Genomic DNA, 14,429 nt, shown 5'->3' on the forward strand with positions numbered 1-14,429 from the left:
ACCTTTGAAAATGCATTTCATAATTTTGCATGCCTGTCCAAGGAGTGCCCTAACAGTCTGACAAGGACTGTATCACTGCCGAGACAGAGACTACCTAGGAGGACAGTGATTGCCTTTGTTCCTTACACTGGCTGGACAGCTTGGCATGCTGCCAGGGCCCAGGGTCACTGTTTGTCTTTGTGACCCTCTGCACTGGTTTCTGGATGGCTGTCTTTGTGGTTCCTTTAGGCCTTACTCCTGTTGGAAAGAAAGTAGCGCAGTCTCCCAGCAGCTGCAGCCACTGTCTTCAGAGCCTATTGGCCAGAAAGCGTCCCTATGCCCCAGGAAATAGCTGTTTAACAATGTAGCCACTGCTGGTTTCTTCCATGTCCTCCTTTGCAAGGGAGAGAAAATAAATTCTGAGGCTGGAACTTAAAGTTTCTGCCAAGAATAAAGTGGATTTGGTCCCACAAATTATAAACCACTGGTAAGTAAGGAACAGAGATCCACACACACAGCATTTTTCCTTTTCCTGGAGTCTTCATGGGCTCTGAGCAGCCTTACTTTAGATGTTGGGGCTGGTTGTCTCCTAACGTTCAAGGCTCTGCTCCAGTCAGTATAAATGGATGTTAGTGTTCCCTGAGTTTAGAAGAGACACGTCCACCTCCAGTGTTTTCTAAGTTAAATCATGCGAGAGATGAGTTGGGAGAGTTCATTATTTTTAATAAATCACTTATGATTCTATTACAGAGGATCTCTAATTGGTTGTATTTGTTCTGTTGATTGCATTATTTACATTTAAATAAAAAGTATTCTTTGATTGGTTTTCTCATTAAATCTGTAGAGAAAGAATATATATAGTACTTAGCTCATCACTTTCTGAGATACATAAAAGACTATAAGATAGTTTTAATTGTTGATTATATGTTGAAGTCATTTGAATATTCTGTTTTATTTCTGTGGCTGTGTTAAAATACTCATACCAAAAGCAGCTTAGGGGAAGAAAGGAATTCTTTTTTTTTTTTTGTTTGTTTGTTTTTTGTTTTTTTGTTTTGTTTTGTTTTTGAGACAGGGTTTCTCTGTGTAGCTTTGCGCCTTTCCTGGAACTCACTCTGTAGCCCAGGCTGGCCTAGAACTCATAGAGATCCGCCTGGCTCTGCCTCCAGAGTGCTGGGATTAAAGGTGTGCACCACCACTGCCCTGCTGAAGTTCTTTATTTTACAAGTCCAGGTCACAGTTCATCATTGAGGGGAGTCAGGGCAGGAACTCAAGGCTGTTCCACACAGCATTGTTTTCAGTCAAAGGACTCACTTCACAGCTAGTTAAGTCAAGCAAGAACCATGGGAGAGAATGTTTGATTGTAGCCAGAAGTTTTCCTATGTCCCACCCAGTCCCACAGCTGCTCGGTCCCAAGTAAACACAAGGAAGGCTTAAATTAATTACAAACTGTATGGCCTATGGCTCAAGCTCCTTGCTAGCTAGCTCTTACATTAACCTTTTTCTGTTCATCTACATTTTGTCCTGTGGCTTCATGGTATTACCTGTTCTTTCATATCTCACTTCTCCTGGTGGTGGCTCTCAGCTTCTGCCTAATTCCACCCTTCTTTATCTCTCTCTTCAATTTGAATGTACCACCTAACCTTATTCTGTCTTGCCATTGGCCAAACAGCTTTATCAACCAATGAAAGCAAAACATATTCACAGCATACAGAAATATATTCCACAGCACTTCCCCTTTTCTGTCTAATCAAAAAGAAAGGTTTTAACTTTAACATAGTAAAATTACATATAACAAAAGTTATCAAGCAAGAATTACAGTTACAATATCTACTTTATTTGTATTTGATATAATTAAAGAAAATATTCTATCTATCCTATATTTGTGAGTCTAAAGTTTTATATCTAATTTACCCTTTATCATAACTAAGGAAAACAAAAAAGGGGAAATGTGGTGATATATTGTGTATCAAATAAAACTTGACTGAAGATCAGAGGACAGAGCCAGGCACAGAGTTAAAAATAGAGGTTCAGGCAGTGGTGGCACCACCTTTAATCCTAGCACTTGGGAGGCAGAGATCCATCTGGATTTCTGTGAGTTCACAGCCACCCTGGACTACATGAGATTGATTCAGTCTAGGAGAGAAATAGAGCCAGGCAGTGGTGGCACACACCTATAATCCCGGTACTTGGGAGTCACGTGTCTTTAATCCCAACACTTGAGATCTCGTGCCTTTGCTACAATATTTGGGAAGCACACAGGCTATTAATCCCAGCACTAGGAAGGAACTGAAATGGCTGGGTGGAGAAAGGCATATAAGGTGTGAGGAGACAGAAACTAGGTCCTTTTTGGCTGAGAACTGGGGGAATTCAGTCAGAGAATTTGTGGAGTTGGCGAAGTGAGATATTGCTGTGGCTTGTTCCTCTGATCTTTAAGCATTTACCCCAATATCTGGCTCCAGGTTTTTATTATAAGACGATTTAGGATTCAAGCAACATTTGATGTCTGGCAGCAGGCTTATATTCCCATTAGCATTTTGTACAGCTGTTTAGGGTGGTGTTGCCCACAGTGGGCTGGGCCCTACTATATCAATTAACAAGACAACCCTCCACAGATATCAGTGGGATATCAGCCACTAATGAAATAGGTGTAGGAAGTTAGACATAAAGTCATCATTCCTAATCATCAGGGATATGCAAATCAAAAGGACTCTGAGATACCCTCTTACACCCATCAGAATAGCTAAGATCAAAAACACTGAAGACACTTTATGCTGGAGAGGATGTGGAGCAAGGGGAATACTCCTACACTGTTGGTGGGAATGCAAACTTATACAGCCACTTTGGAAATCAATATGGCACTTTCTTAGAAAATGGGGAATCAATTTTCCCCAAGACCCAAAAACACTCTTGGGCATATACCCAAGGAACGCTCAATCATATCACATGGGCACATGCTCAACTATGTTCATAGCAGCATTGTTTGTAATAGCCAGAACCTGGAAACAACCTAGATGCCCTTCAACTGAAGAATGAATAAATAAAATGTGGCACATATACACAATGGAGTACTACTCAGCAGAGAAAAACAATGACATTATTAGGTTTGCAGGCAAATTGATGGATCTAGAAAAAAATCATCCTGAGTGAGGTAACCCAGACGCAGAAAGAGAAACATGGTATGTACTCACGCATAGGTGGATACTAGATGTAAAACAAAGATGACTAGACTGCTACTCACAACTCCAGGGAGATACAGGGATCGCCCAACGACAGAGAAATGGATGAGATCTACATGAGCCAACTGTACGTGAGGGAGGGTAATGAAGGGCGAGGGTCAGGGGAAAGAGAGCTTAGGGGAGCGGGAGATCCCAGCTGGGTCAAGAACAGAGAGGGAGAACAAGGAAAGGGATACCATGATAAATGAAGACCACATGAGAATAGGAAGAAGCAAAGTGCTAGAGAGGCCCACAGATATCCACAAAGATACCTCCACAATAGACTACTGGCAATGGTTGAGAGAAAGCCTGAATGACCAACTCTGGTGATCGGATGGCCGAACACCCTAACTGTCGTGATAGAACTCTCATTCAGTGACTGATGGAAGCAGATGCAGAGATCCATGTCCAAGCCCCAGGTGGAGCTCTAGGAATCCAATCGGTGAGAGAGAGGAGGGATTATATGAGCAAGAGATATTGAGACCATGATTGGAAAAATCACAGGGACAAATAGCCAAACTAGTGGAAACACATGAACTATGAACCAATAGCCGAGGAGCCCCTATGGAACTGGATCAGCCCCTCTGGAAAAGTGAGACAGTTGATAAGTTTGAACTATTTAGGAGGCCCCCAGGCAGTGGGACCGGGACCTGTCCTTGGTGCATGAGCTGGCTTTTTGGAACCTAGGACCTATGCTGGGACACTCTGCTCAGCCTAGGTGATGGGAGGAGGGGACTGGACCTGCCTGGACTGAATCTACCAGGCTCTGCTGACTCCCCAGGGGAGTCCTTGCCTTGAAGGAGGTGGGAATGGGAGGTGGATTGGGGGGAGGGCAGGGGTGGGGGTGGGAGAAGGGAGGACAGGGGAATCCGTGGCTGATATGTAAAATTAAATTAATTATAAAATTAAAAAAATATATATAAAAGGCAAAAAAAAAAGGGAGAGAGAGAAAAAAAAGAAATAGGTGTAGGAAGTTAGACATAAAGTCACCTTAATGCCCATGCTTGATCTCTGTCTGAAATTAGTTTTGTACAAAGGAAAAAGAAAGCTATATGTTCAGTTTGAGAAGGTTAAAGTCCTTGTTTCATTAAAAAAAAGAACAAAAACTGCCCAATACTCAGTCCTCCAGCACAAAACAGGTGCTGGCTTTAGAGCCTTCCTGGCCAGTAAGTCAGCATGCGCAGCCTCCTATGGCCTGCCCCATAGAGTAGAGCTGTGCTGGGTAGCCTGGCCATTGTAAAGGGACCCTGGAAAAATGACTAGACTGATTATTAGGGGAACACGGCTATAGTCTGTTTTTAAAACTGGATTTCTGTAGTGTAGTAATAATCATAAGATAATTAATTTTGTGTTTGACCCCACAGCACACCACACATACACACAAAAAAGCCACATGAGTATACACAGGGTTAAAAAGAATAAACTGTGGGTCACGTGAACAGACAATTGAAGTGGCGCATCTGGAGTCAGCCAAAGCATCCTCTAGTCAGGTGCAGGTGAAGAAGGCAGCGTGGTGGGCTTGATGATGCTGATGACTTTTGTAGCTGCTCAGCACAGAGCTTTCTCAAGAGGAAAGGAGGGTCAAGATGGAGCAGGAGCCCACATCCCAGCTCTGAGCAGTTCAACCCATTGTGTGTTTGCATACTGAACCTTTGAAGGGGACAGACTAATTCATATTACCTTGACCTTTACCTAACCCCTGTGGGGAGACTGTTCTTCCTTTGCTGTGCCTGGGATTAGGAAGGATCCCTTGTGTGTTATGGAAGTGAGCGCTGAGCCTTTGAGGTCATGGCTGCTCTAGCATCTGGAATGTGTCTTTAGCTAGAACCTTACCAAGGCTCCTCAACAGCTCAGTGGAAAGTGCTGTTTTGTCAAAAACACATTCTGCCTGCCTGCCTGCCTGCCTTCCTTCCTTCCTTCCTTCCTTCCTTCCTTCCTTCCTTCCTTCCTTCCTTCCTTCCTTCCTTTTTTCCTTCCTCCCTCCCTCCCTCCCTCCCTCCCTTCCTCCCTTCCTTCCTTTCTTCTAACTTAGAGAATTATTTTAGAACTAGAGCGGTTTTGATGACTTCTTATAGGTGGGTGACTCACTGACAACAGAGAGAGAGGAGTTTCTAGACTAGGAAGAGCAGTTGTTTAGACTACTGTTTACTTCTGCCTTGACTGAAGCTGCTCTCTAAACTGTCTAGTATTTCCTGCCCATTCATGGTATTAATATGGGTGTAAAGATTTAGAAAAGCTAGTTCAAATCCTAATACAGGATGTCTAAGTGAGCACGGATAAGCACCAGCATCTCACTGCCCACAGGTGACATTCAGTTTTTATTCTCAGTATTGTGCTTGCTATTTTTGTTTTAATATCTTAGATTGCTGTGCCTACTGTGGAATGTAGGTTAACTAAGCAGGTCTTCGTCTGACTGGTTGTTTTTTCTTTGTTTTATAATCTTTGGGATCAAACCCCAGGTTTCCCACATGTTGGGCAGTAATGAACAATGTGACGCCTGATGCTTTTTGTGCATCTGTGGTTCAGCCTAGTCTCCCTTTCCCACTTCGACTTTAACTCACTCTTCATGGTGCCCCCAGAGGTTTCAAAGTGCATCAATATGTAGTGACACTAATACCAAGGCCCTATTTTAGTAAAGTAAACTGGTTTTGTTTGGGTTTTGATATATATGGATTTTTCTTCTGCTTTTTCCCAAACTTTTAAAACCTGGTGGCTCTGGTTCTTACTGCAGATGTCCTGTCCAGAGTCGGTCATTCAGTGTTAGTCTGTCTTGGCCTTGCTCAGAGCCTGTGCAAATCATAGGTCCTAAGCCCACCTCTGCACTGGTGTTCAGTGCTGGCAATCCACTGTCCTTCCTGTGGCCCTCAGTCCTTGTGGTTTGCTGTCCCCTTCTGTGCCATGATGTTTTCATACCTCTCTTTCCCTGTTCTCAGGACTTTGACCATCATGTCTAGAGAGAAGCCCCTCTGGCATCATTCTTCTGTGAGCACCAGTGTTTTCTCCATGATGCTTCTTATTGTTTAATTTACAGTCTATCAAAACAAAACCAGACCTGTGACTGTCATGTTGGTGTCTCTCAACTTGGAAAATCATGTAATGAGAATTCTGTCTATCAGATCCACTCATGTGAACTTCAAGTGAACACAGAACACAGGCACTAGGATATTGAGATCTGTTCCCACTTTTCTTAGAGTCCCTTTGATTAAACATATGTGTAAGTTTTTTGTCTTTTCTTTTTCCTCTGTTTTTTTGGTTGGTTGGTTTTGTTTTTGTTTTTGTTTTTTCTTTTTTTTGAGACAGGGTTTTTCTGTGTTGCCCTGGCTGTCCTAGAACTTACTTTGTAGACCAGTCTGGCCTTAAACTCAGAAACCTGCCTGCCTCTGCCTCCTTAGTGCTGGGATGAAAGGTGGGCTACAAGTTTCAGTTTTTGACCTAGTCTATGTAGAAAATGAGTGCAATGACATATTTGACTTCAAGGATCTAGTACCCCTCCAGATAGTTGTTATCTGGTTTAATAACACTAGGTTTGATTGAATAATATAAGAGATGGCCCACCTAGAAAATTGAGCTCATACATAATATCCATGCAATATAATCCTCAAGTATGAATGCCTTGCATTTGCTCCTTGTCAGTTTCCCATGAAAAGAGAATTTTGATGAAAATATTTACTCAGTTCTAGATGAATTAGAAAAGCCTTAGTCTGAAAATGTATCCCTTTTAAAACATGCCAATCTCAGCCTCAGTGAGTGGAGACTCTGGTCAAATCGCGTCTTTGTTCTTTTCTGTAACTCTGGGGACTTGAGCTTTCGGCCGTATTCAGCTCCATAAATACATCTTCATAGCTAGTGCAGCATCTGTTTTTAAGGAGGTTTTCTTTCTTTCAGCCATGTCAGTTTGAACAGAGCATCGTGCACTCCCTACAGTCACTGAAGGGCGTTGTCGAATGTAAGCCTGGAGAAGCCAGCGTGAGTTTCTGTTCTGTTCTACATGTTTTAGCTGGTCTAAGGAAATCCGTGCCTGGTAGGAAGGGACTGGGAGGTGAGAATGGAGGGGAAACTGTGGTTGGGATGTAAAAACAAAAAGAAAGGAAAGGAAAAGAAAAGAAAAGGACAAGAAAAGGAATTTCCTGCCTGAGAATCAGAGTAAACAGTAGTCATTGATGTCCAAGAGCTGTTTTGTCTTCCCAGATGCACTCATTTAGTTACCTACATAAATGTGTTGAGTTCTGGTTGCAGGGTGGGCTGAGCAGTTAAAAATGAGTCTGCCAGCTTTGAGCAGAGCAGGGTTCTTGTGGACTGAGGAATGACTGACTTGGGTATGTCAGCCAGTCGGGATCAGAACTACCATAGTAGGAAGCTACCTAAGGCTAGCCCTCGAAGTAAGGTTGATGACACTCCGGGGGGGTGGGGGGGGGGTTCTGTGGTTTCGCTTTTATATCTAGCTTTTCAAGCAAAATGTTTTGTTTTCTTAGCAAATTTAGAACTTTTTTTTATCTAAATTCTTTCTCATAGGTATTTCAACAGCCTAAAACGCAGGAGGAGGTTTGCCAACTAAGCATCAATATCATGCAGGTAACTAAAAGCAGTGGTATAGACTCTGAAGCCATGAACTGATTTGTCATTCACCGTTGATAATGTTCAGATCACTGTTAAATAAGGGTTCTTTTAAAATCTCATCTGTGTACATAAGCATTTAGAGTAAGTCGGCTATACAGATGAAGCTTAATGTAGGATTAGTTCTTGCTTGTTTTAGCAATACCTGTGTATTTCATTGATATTGTGTTCTGTCTATTTTCATGGTACTTTGTATTCATTTCCTTTAGATAGCAGAGTAAATTAAATAAAAATTGGTTGCTTATAATTCATCTAGAGTTGTAAAGTTGTTTAAAAACTTTTGGGTCCAATGCTTCATAGGTACATAAATGAAGTTGAGCATGTTTGTGAGTAAATAAGGAAAAGAAAAAGAGTCTTTCTCCTAAAATGTATTCAAGAACATAACAATTGACTTAGACAAGGTGCTTTTAATATTCTGTCACTTATGTAGACATTGATGGGGTGTGTATATTTCTACTTCTTAGTTCACATGTACACACACAGACATACATACACACACGCACACACATACACACACACACACCTACTCACCTACATTATTAGATACCTCTCTCCCCACCTCATTTTTTATGGGCCAGACAGTTCAGCTTTAATTTATATAAAATTGTTTTAATATTCCAATAGATTGATACCTGAAAACTCTTATCACTGAAACTTGCTATTTTTAATCCAGGTTTTTATATACTGTCTGGAACAACTGAGCACCAAGCCTGATGCAGACATAGATACTACTCAGTAAGTAAAAATGTAGTTATGCATTTAAAAGTAATATAATATAAGACGTAAATTCCATACTGAGGTGGGGTCTCACATGTAATCTAGGTTGGTGTGAACTGATTATATGCTTTGGCTGCCCTCGCTCTCTGCAATCTTAAGCCTTCTGAGACCAGGCCCAGCCCTGACTCTTGACGGACACAAGTAGTTCTCTCCTAACACTGTCACATGGAGCAGCACATAGTGCTGTTGTCCTTAGTTTCTAACGTGCAGTTTTCCAGCTGACACTTAGTATGTGGCAATCTTTCTGGATGACACTTGGCATGTGAAACTCCTATGCACCTAAGGTTCCTGTTTAATACAGATAGTATCAAAATAAGTGTTTGAATCTAATTTGCAATTTGAGAATTTTTCCGTTTACTTGTGTTTTAGTTAGGGTTTTTATTGCTGTGAAAAGACACCATGACCATGGCAACACTTATCAAGGAAAGCATTTAATTGAGGTAGCTTACAGTTTCAGAGATTCAGCCCATTATCATCATGATACAAAATGGTGGTGTGCAGGCAGACATGGTGCTGGAGAAGGAGCTGAGCGTTCTACAACTGCTCCAAAGGCAGCAGAAGGAGAGACTGTGTACTGGGGGTAGCTTGAGTATATATGAGACCTCAAAGCCTGCCCCTACAGTGGCACACTTCCTCCAACAAGGCCACACTTATTCCAACAGAGCTACATCTCCTAATTGTGTCACTCCCTATGGGCATTTAAACACATGAGTGAGTCTATGGTGGCCATTCCTTTTCAAACCACTGTACCTAGCATTAACTTTTGCTTTTCAGTATATATAACTATCATCTCCAGTGACCAAATACTTTTTTTAAAATTTGTGTGTATGTGCACATACCCAGTGTTTTTACCTGCAAGTGTATGCATGTTTGTGTGTGTGGGGGGGGGGGAGGGCTCGTGGCCAGAAGTAGATGATGATTGTTTGTCTCAAATATGTCTCTGCCATACATATAGGCTGGGTCATTCATTTGGACCCAGAGCTCACTGACTCAGCTTGTCTAGCTGGTCCATTTCCACCTCACAAATCCTGAGAATACAGGTGAACTATCATATCCACCTGGTATTTACATGGATTCTAGAGATCTGAACTCTGCTCCTCGCATTGAGGGGCAAGCACTGTACCCACGGTCATCTCCCCAATCCCACGTGTTTAATGCTTGTAGGTCTTCTTTGACTTGATTGCATGTATTTGATTCATTATCTCACTAGAACATTGTGTTACATTTACAGCCAGATCTGTGATCTAGTTAAATCAGTCTTTTCTTATTACTTTAAAATTTCTGTTTCCTACATTGCTGGATTCTAATGGGTAGTGCAGCATTTCTGAACTTTATCTTCTAATCATTCAAATATATCAATTAATGCTGTTTTAATTACCATTTGTTTATATTTCAACTCTTCAGATTGGTATCTTTTTTTGTTGTTGTTTTGTTTGTTTAGTTTGGTTTGGTTTTGGTTTTTTGAGACAGGGTTTCTCTCTGTAGCCCTGGCTGTCCTGGAACTCGTTCTGTAGACCAGACTGGCCTTGAACTCCCAGAGATCCTCCTGCCTCTGCCTCCTGAGTGCTGGGATCACAGGCATGTGCCACCACCTCCCAGCTGTGGTTGGTATCTTTTTATTATCTATTTTGAAGTATTATTTGATATTCATCATGTTAGATGTCCATATGAATTCAAGTCAGTCAAGTTTAAAGAAAAATTCTGCTAAGGTGTCTCTTCTGATTCTGTTAAATCAATAAATCAATTAGTGAGTTACTTACCCTGCTCTTGTGTAGTGGGTAGCTAAGTGCTGTGGATATCACTCTATATAAATAAAACACTGATGGCCAATGACCAGGCAGGAAGTAGGTTGCCAGGCAGGAAGTAGGTGGGACAAGGAGAGAGGAGACTTCTGGGAAGTGGAAGGCTGAGAGGGGAGACACTGCAGCCACCACCAGGAGAAGCAGCATGTAAAGACGCCGGTAAGCCACCAGCCACGTGGCAAGGTATAGATTTATAAAAATGGGTTAATTTAAGATATAAGAACAGTTAGCAAGAAGCCTGCCACAGCCATACAGTTTGTAAGTAATATAAGCATCTGAGTGATTATTTTATATGTGGATTGTGGGTCTGCAGGGCTTGGTGGAGCCTGGAGAGAAGCCCTCCAGCAATAAATGGCACCCAACATGGGGCGCCAGATATTGGGGAAAATTATAAAGGCCACTCCACGTAGTTAAAAGGAAGATTTATTTAGTGGATGACTTACAAATGAAGGAATAGATAGGTTGCGGGGGTCTGGAGAAGGTGTATCACAATCCAGCGGTGTTCTCTGGAGCTCTGTTCAGTCAACCTCCACCGTCCAGGGTCCAGGAACAGAGAGAGCGCTTGCCCATCCAGGTCTCGGGTCTCCAGACGCCTCCCTTGGCCCCGCCTCGTAGGCGTGACAGTTGCCAGAGTCTCAATGGGGGTTGGAACTTCCAGAACCAAGCTGGAATAGCTACCCACTACACTCTTGCCTTTCACCTTTTTATGTTTTTGATTGCTTTTGAGTTATCAACTAATTTCTTAGCTTACCTGTAAGTAGGTCACTGTGAAAGTGAGCTTCAAACCTTCCCCTGGAAATTCTGATAGTCAAAAACATTTTAATTATATGAATATTATTTGACATTTTCCCATTGATAATTTGTTTTTTAATTTAATACAGTCAATTGAGTATTGGGAATACTTCATATAAGTTTTATATGGCCCAGGATAAGAGGTTGTCCTTAGTGCTTCCTTGTGATATTAATAGTGAAATACAAAGAAAATGTACAGAAAGTTGTACAGCTATTTTTCTCAAAACATTTGAAGTCATTGCAGTTTTAAGTCAGTTTTAATTGTGACTATTCTCTTGTCTCTTCTGCATTTAGTCTTTCTGTTGATGTTTCTTCTCCTGATTTGTTTGGAAGCATCCATGAAGACTTCAGTTTGACTTCAGTAAGTAAAGTTCCAAACACAGAAAGTAAAGTATGTCATGTTAGAAGGAATGGCTATGGCAGTCAGTCTGTCATTTGAACGGAAAGCATCATCGCATGTGAGATGGACTCTTTGGACACTGAGGGACACTCTAGGACTACATTATGTTGTATAAAGATTTGTGTGTATTTCACACTGAAAAAAATCTTTAACTGGAGTTAAACATAAGACCCAACACATCCACTGCGTCTTGAGTGTTAAAAGCGCCTGGTTGTTCATTGGTGCTGCAGAATTGCCTGCATGGCCTGGGAGGAGGCAGAGGACAAGGCATTTCCTTTGTTTTATTCGCCTCTTGAGCCTGATGAACTCCGCTTTTCTCTGCCTTATTTCTGCAAGTCTCCTGTTTTATTTGAATGTAGGTTACATGGCAAAGTCAAAACCAGATTCCTACAGGCAATCTAATAGAGGCATTTACTCAATTCTCAGTTGAGGTTCTTCTTCTCAGATAACTCTAGCCTGTGCTAAGAAACAAATCAGCTAGCACAAGTGGCAAGAGCTTAAGGAAGCCATAAAGTGGATTGGAACCAGGCTTCCCTTGTGAATCTAGGAAGGAAGTGGGGAAGTAGGGGTGGGGCTGAGGGAAAAAGCCTTTGAAACTAAGATCCCAGCAGCCATCAGGGCCAACTATGCTTTTGTTTCCTTGGTCTTTTAGAAGCAGCCGAACTGATACACAGTGATGACCTTTGTTCCCTTCCTACCTCCCAGCACACACCGTGGCACCCATCATTCATTTCTCAGCTGGTTTGTGGGCAGCCCTGATAGGGAGTGCTGCTCTGAGCCTCCCATCCCTTTTTAGGGATAGAGAGGAGAGAAGGTGGCTCCGTGTGGTCCTCCTCCCAGAAGGTTCTCAGCAATCTCCCAGGGTTTTGCACTTACTTTTGCTCCTCACAGCATCTTTACCTGTCCACTCACTTCCTGAGATACTCATTGGTTTCCAAAATTTGTTCCAGTGTTCTCCCCAATGGAGGGGGTCTCATCAGATCTAATTCCTCTTCTCAGAGGATCGAGATCCTCTCAGGGCTGTGCTAACCAGAATAAAAACTGGTTTGGTAAGAAAGATCTAGATTTAGAATCAGAAGAGTCTCCTTACTCAGTCAACCCTCAAAGGGCAAGAGTGTTCATTTCTGGTGCTGTCTGGGAGTACAGAGAAGTAATGTATAAGGCCCATTCCTGCATATGCAGGGACTGCAGGGCAGCTGAACTGTTACGGTCAAATGCATGTCTCTCCACCAGGTGCTGACAAGCTTCAGATTAATATCCGAGCTAAGAACTAGACTGTGCCTTTCTTCTGTTCTTCCCACTTTCATTTCATACAGCGTTTCATCTGATGTATATGATGAACAAATTATACTCGCTAAGAGTTAGTCTTCAGATCACTGAAGTCGTTCTTCTCACTCTACATACATGCTGTAGTGGGGAAAAGCAAGTCAGGACAGCTGAGGACCAGGGCAGGAAAGACCTGCAGGCTCAGTCAGCTGGAATGGAAGTTCAAGTCTACATGAAAGAGTGGTAACGGATGGGTTCCAGCCAGTTGACACATTTGTGGGCTTCAGCATGTTGGGAGCGGCTGCTGGAAAGTCATTTACTTCATGCCCTATAGAAGGAATGTGTCTTGATGTGACAAGAGGGAATATGGCTTCACCATGCCCAACTTGCTTACTTTCCAGTATTGTTTCTGCCATGTGTTCACTATGGAAAAATAATGTCATATAGAGTATGACCTCCTCTGGCCTTTTTCATATTCCATTTCCCATCTAAAAGTCAATTCAGGGCCACCTGCAGCATTTTGTTGTCTGGGTTACTGTAATAGTTCTCCAATCTTATATTTATGTCTGTTGATGACCAAAACTGGTGGTAAGTAGGCAGCATTGTGCCGGAAATAAAGATAGGAAATTGTAATAAAGAAGTGAGATGATGTTGGGCATTTGGCTGAGCTCAGTACAATTACTAGAAGGTTTGCTTGACTATTGACTTTAGAGCCTTTATTGGCTTCAGTTCCTGCCATAGTCCACATGCCTCAAAGAACACGATCCTGTGTTTTTCTGCATTTTTCCCCCTGGAGTACTTAACTATAAGTTACTCTGATTCTGCACAGAAAGAGTAACCAGCTGTGGGTGAGAGCTGTTCCTGGAAAGTGGCTTTGCCTTAGTTTTAGTCAAGGGTCTTGACTGAAAGCCTGGATGAGTCACTATTCCAGAGAATGCCTCCCACCTGCAGGAACACAGACCTGGGCTGCCCTGCAGTGAACCACAGCAGCAGTAGGGCCATTCCTAGAATCTTACGTACAGATATAGTTCTTCTGAACTATAGAAAGCCTGTTGTATTCATAGCATTGCTATTGCAGTCTAGTAACTTTGTAGGAAATTGTTTAGGTAGGTAAAGCCTTGAAGATGTAACAGCAAGAGGCTCTCTTCCCTGTTCCTTGTCTTCCTGGGGTGGGGGCGGGGAGGTGCTCAGAAACACTTATTCCCCATTCAAAGGAGGCTTTTCCTGAATATAGGAAACATTCCCACAGGCCCTCACAGGCAGAAACTCCTTGAGGGAACAAGGAGCCCTGCCTGCATATGGATAATAGGACATTGAAATGTTCTCAAGTTGTGAAAGATTCTTAAACCACTTTCTGATAGTTCCTACATTTATGTACTTATTCATACTATCAATTTGTGTGGTCTTTGGTCTACATAAAATATTCAAGGAAACATTTGACTTTTTTCTTCGGGGCATATTGGACGTAGAACTCAGAGCCTTGAGCATTCTAGAGAACAACTCATTGCTGAGCTGTACCCCAAGTCTCTGTTTAACTCTTCAGTGTAAATGTAATAATCAACAATTGGTGGAATTGTATTATGT

At 42.2% G+C, this 14,429-nt stretch overlaps 1 protein-coding gene across 4 annotated transcripts in view; it reads left to right on the forward strand.

Moving 5' to 3' along the window:
* Exoc2 (exocyst complex component 2) overlaps nucleotides 1–14,429 on the forward strand; it is a 177,499-nt gene that overhangs the window by 112,577 nt on the left and 50,493 nt on the right. For all 4 annotated transcript variants that reach the window (XM_028881075.1, XM_037205846.1, XM_028881104.1 and 1 more), the window contains 4 exons: nucleotides 7,080–7,160; nucleotides 7,707–7,766; nucleotides 8,482–8,543; nucleotides 11,474–11,540. In XM_028881075.1, the coding sequence (XP_028736908.1) occupies nucleotides 7,080–7,160; nucleotides 7,707–7,766; nucleotides 8,482–8,543; nucleotides 11,474–11,540 (270 nt within the window). The remainder of the gene's footprint in view (nucleotides 1–7,079; nucleotides 7,161–7,706; nucleotides 7,767–8,481; nucleotides 8,544–11,473; nucleotides 11,541–14,429) is intronic.

This window comes from Peromyscus leucopus, chromosome 5, assembly GCF_004664715.2.
Source record: "Peromyscus leucopus breed LL Stock chromosome 5, UCI_PerLeu_2.1, whole genome shotgun sequence".
Taxonomy (NCBI): Eukaryota; Metazoa; Chordata; class Mammalia; order Rodentia; family Cricetidae; genus Peromyscus; species Peromyscus leucopus.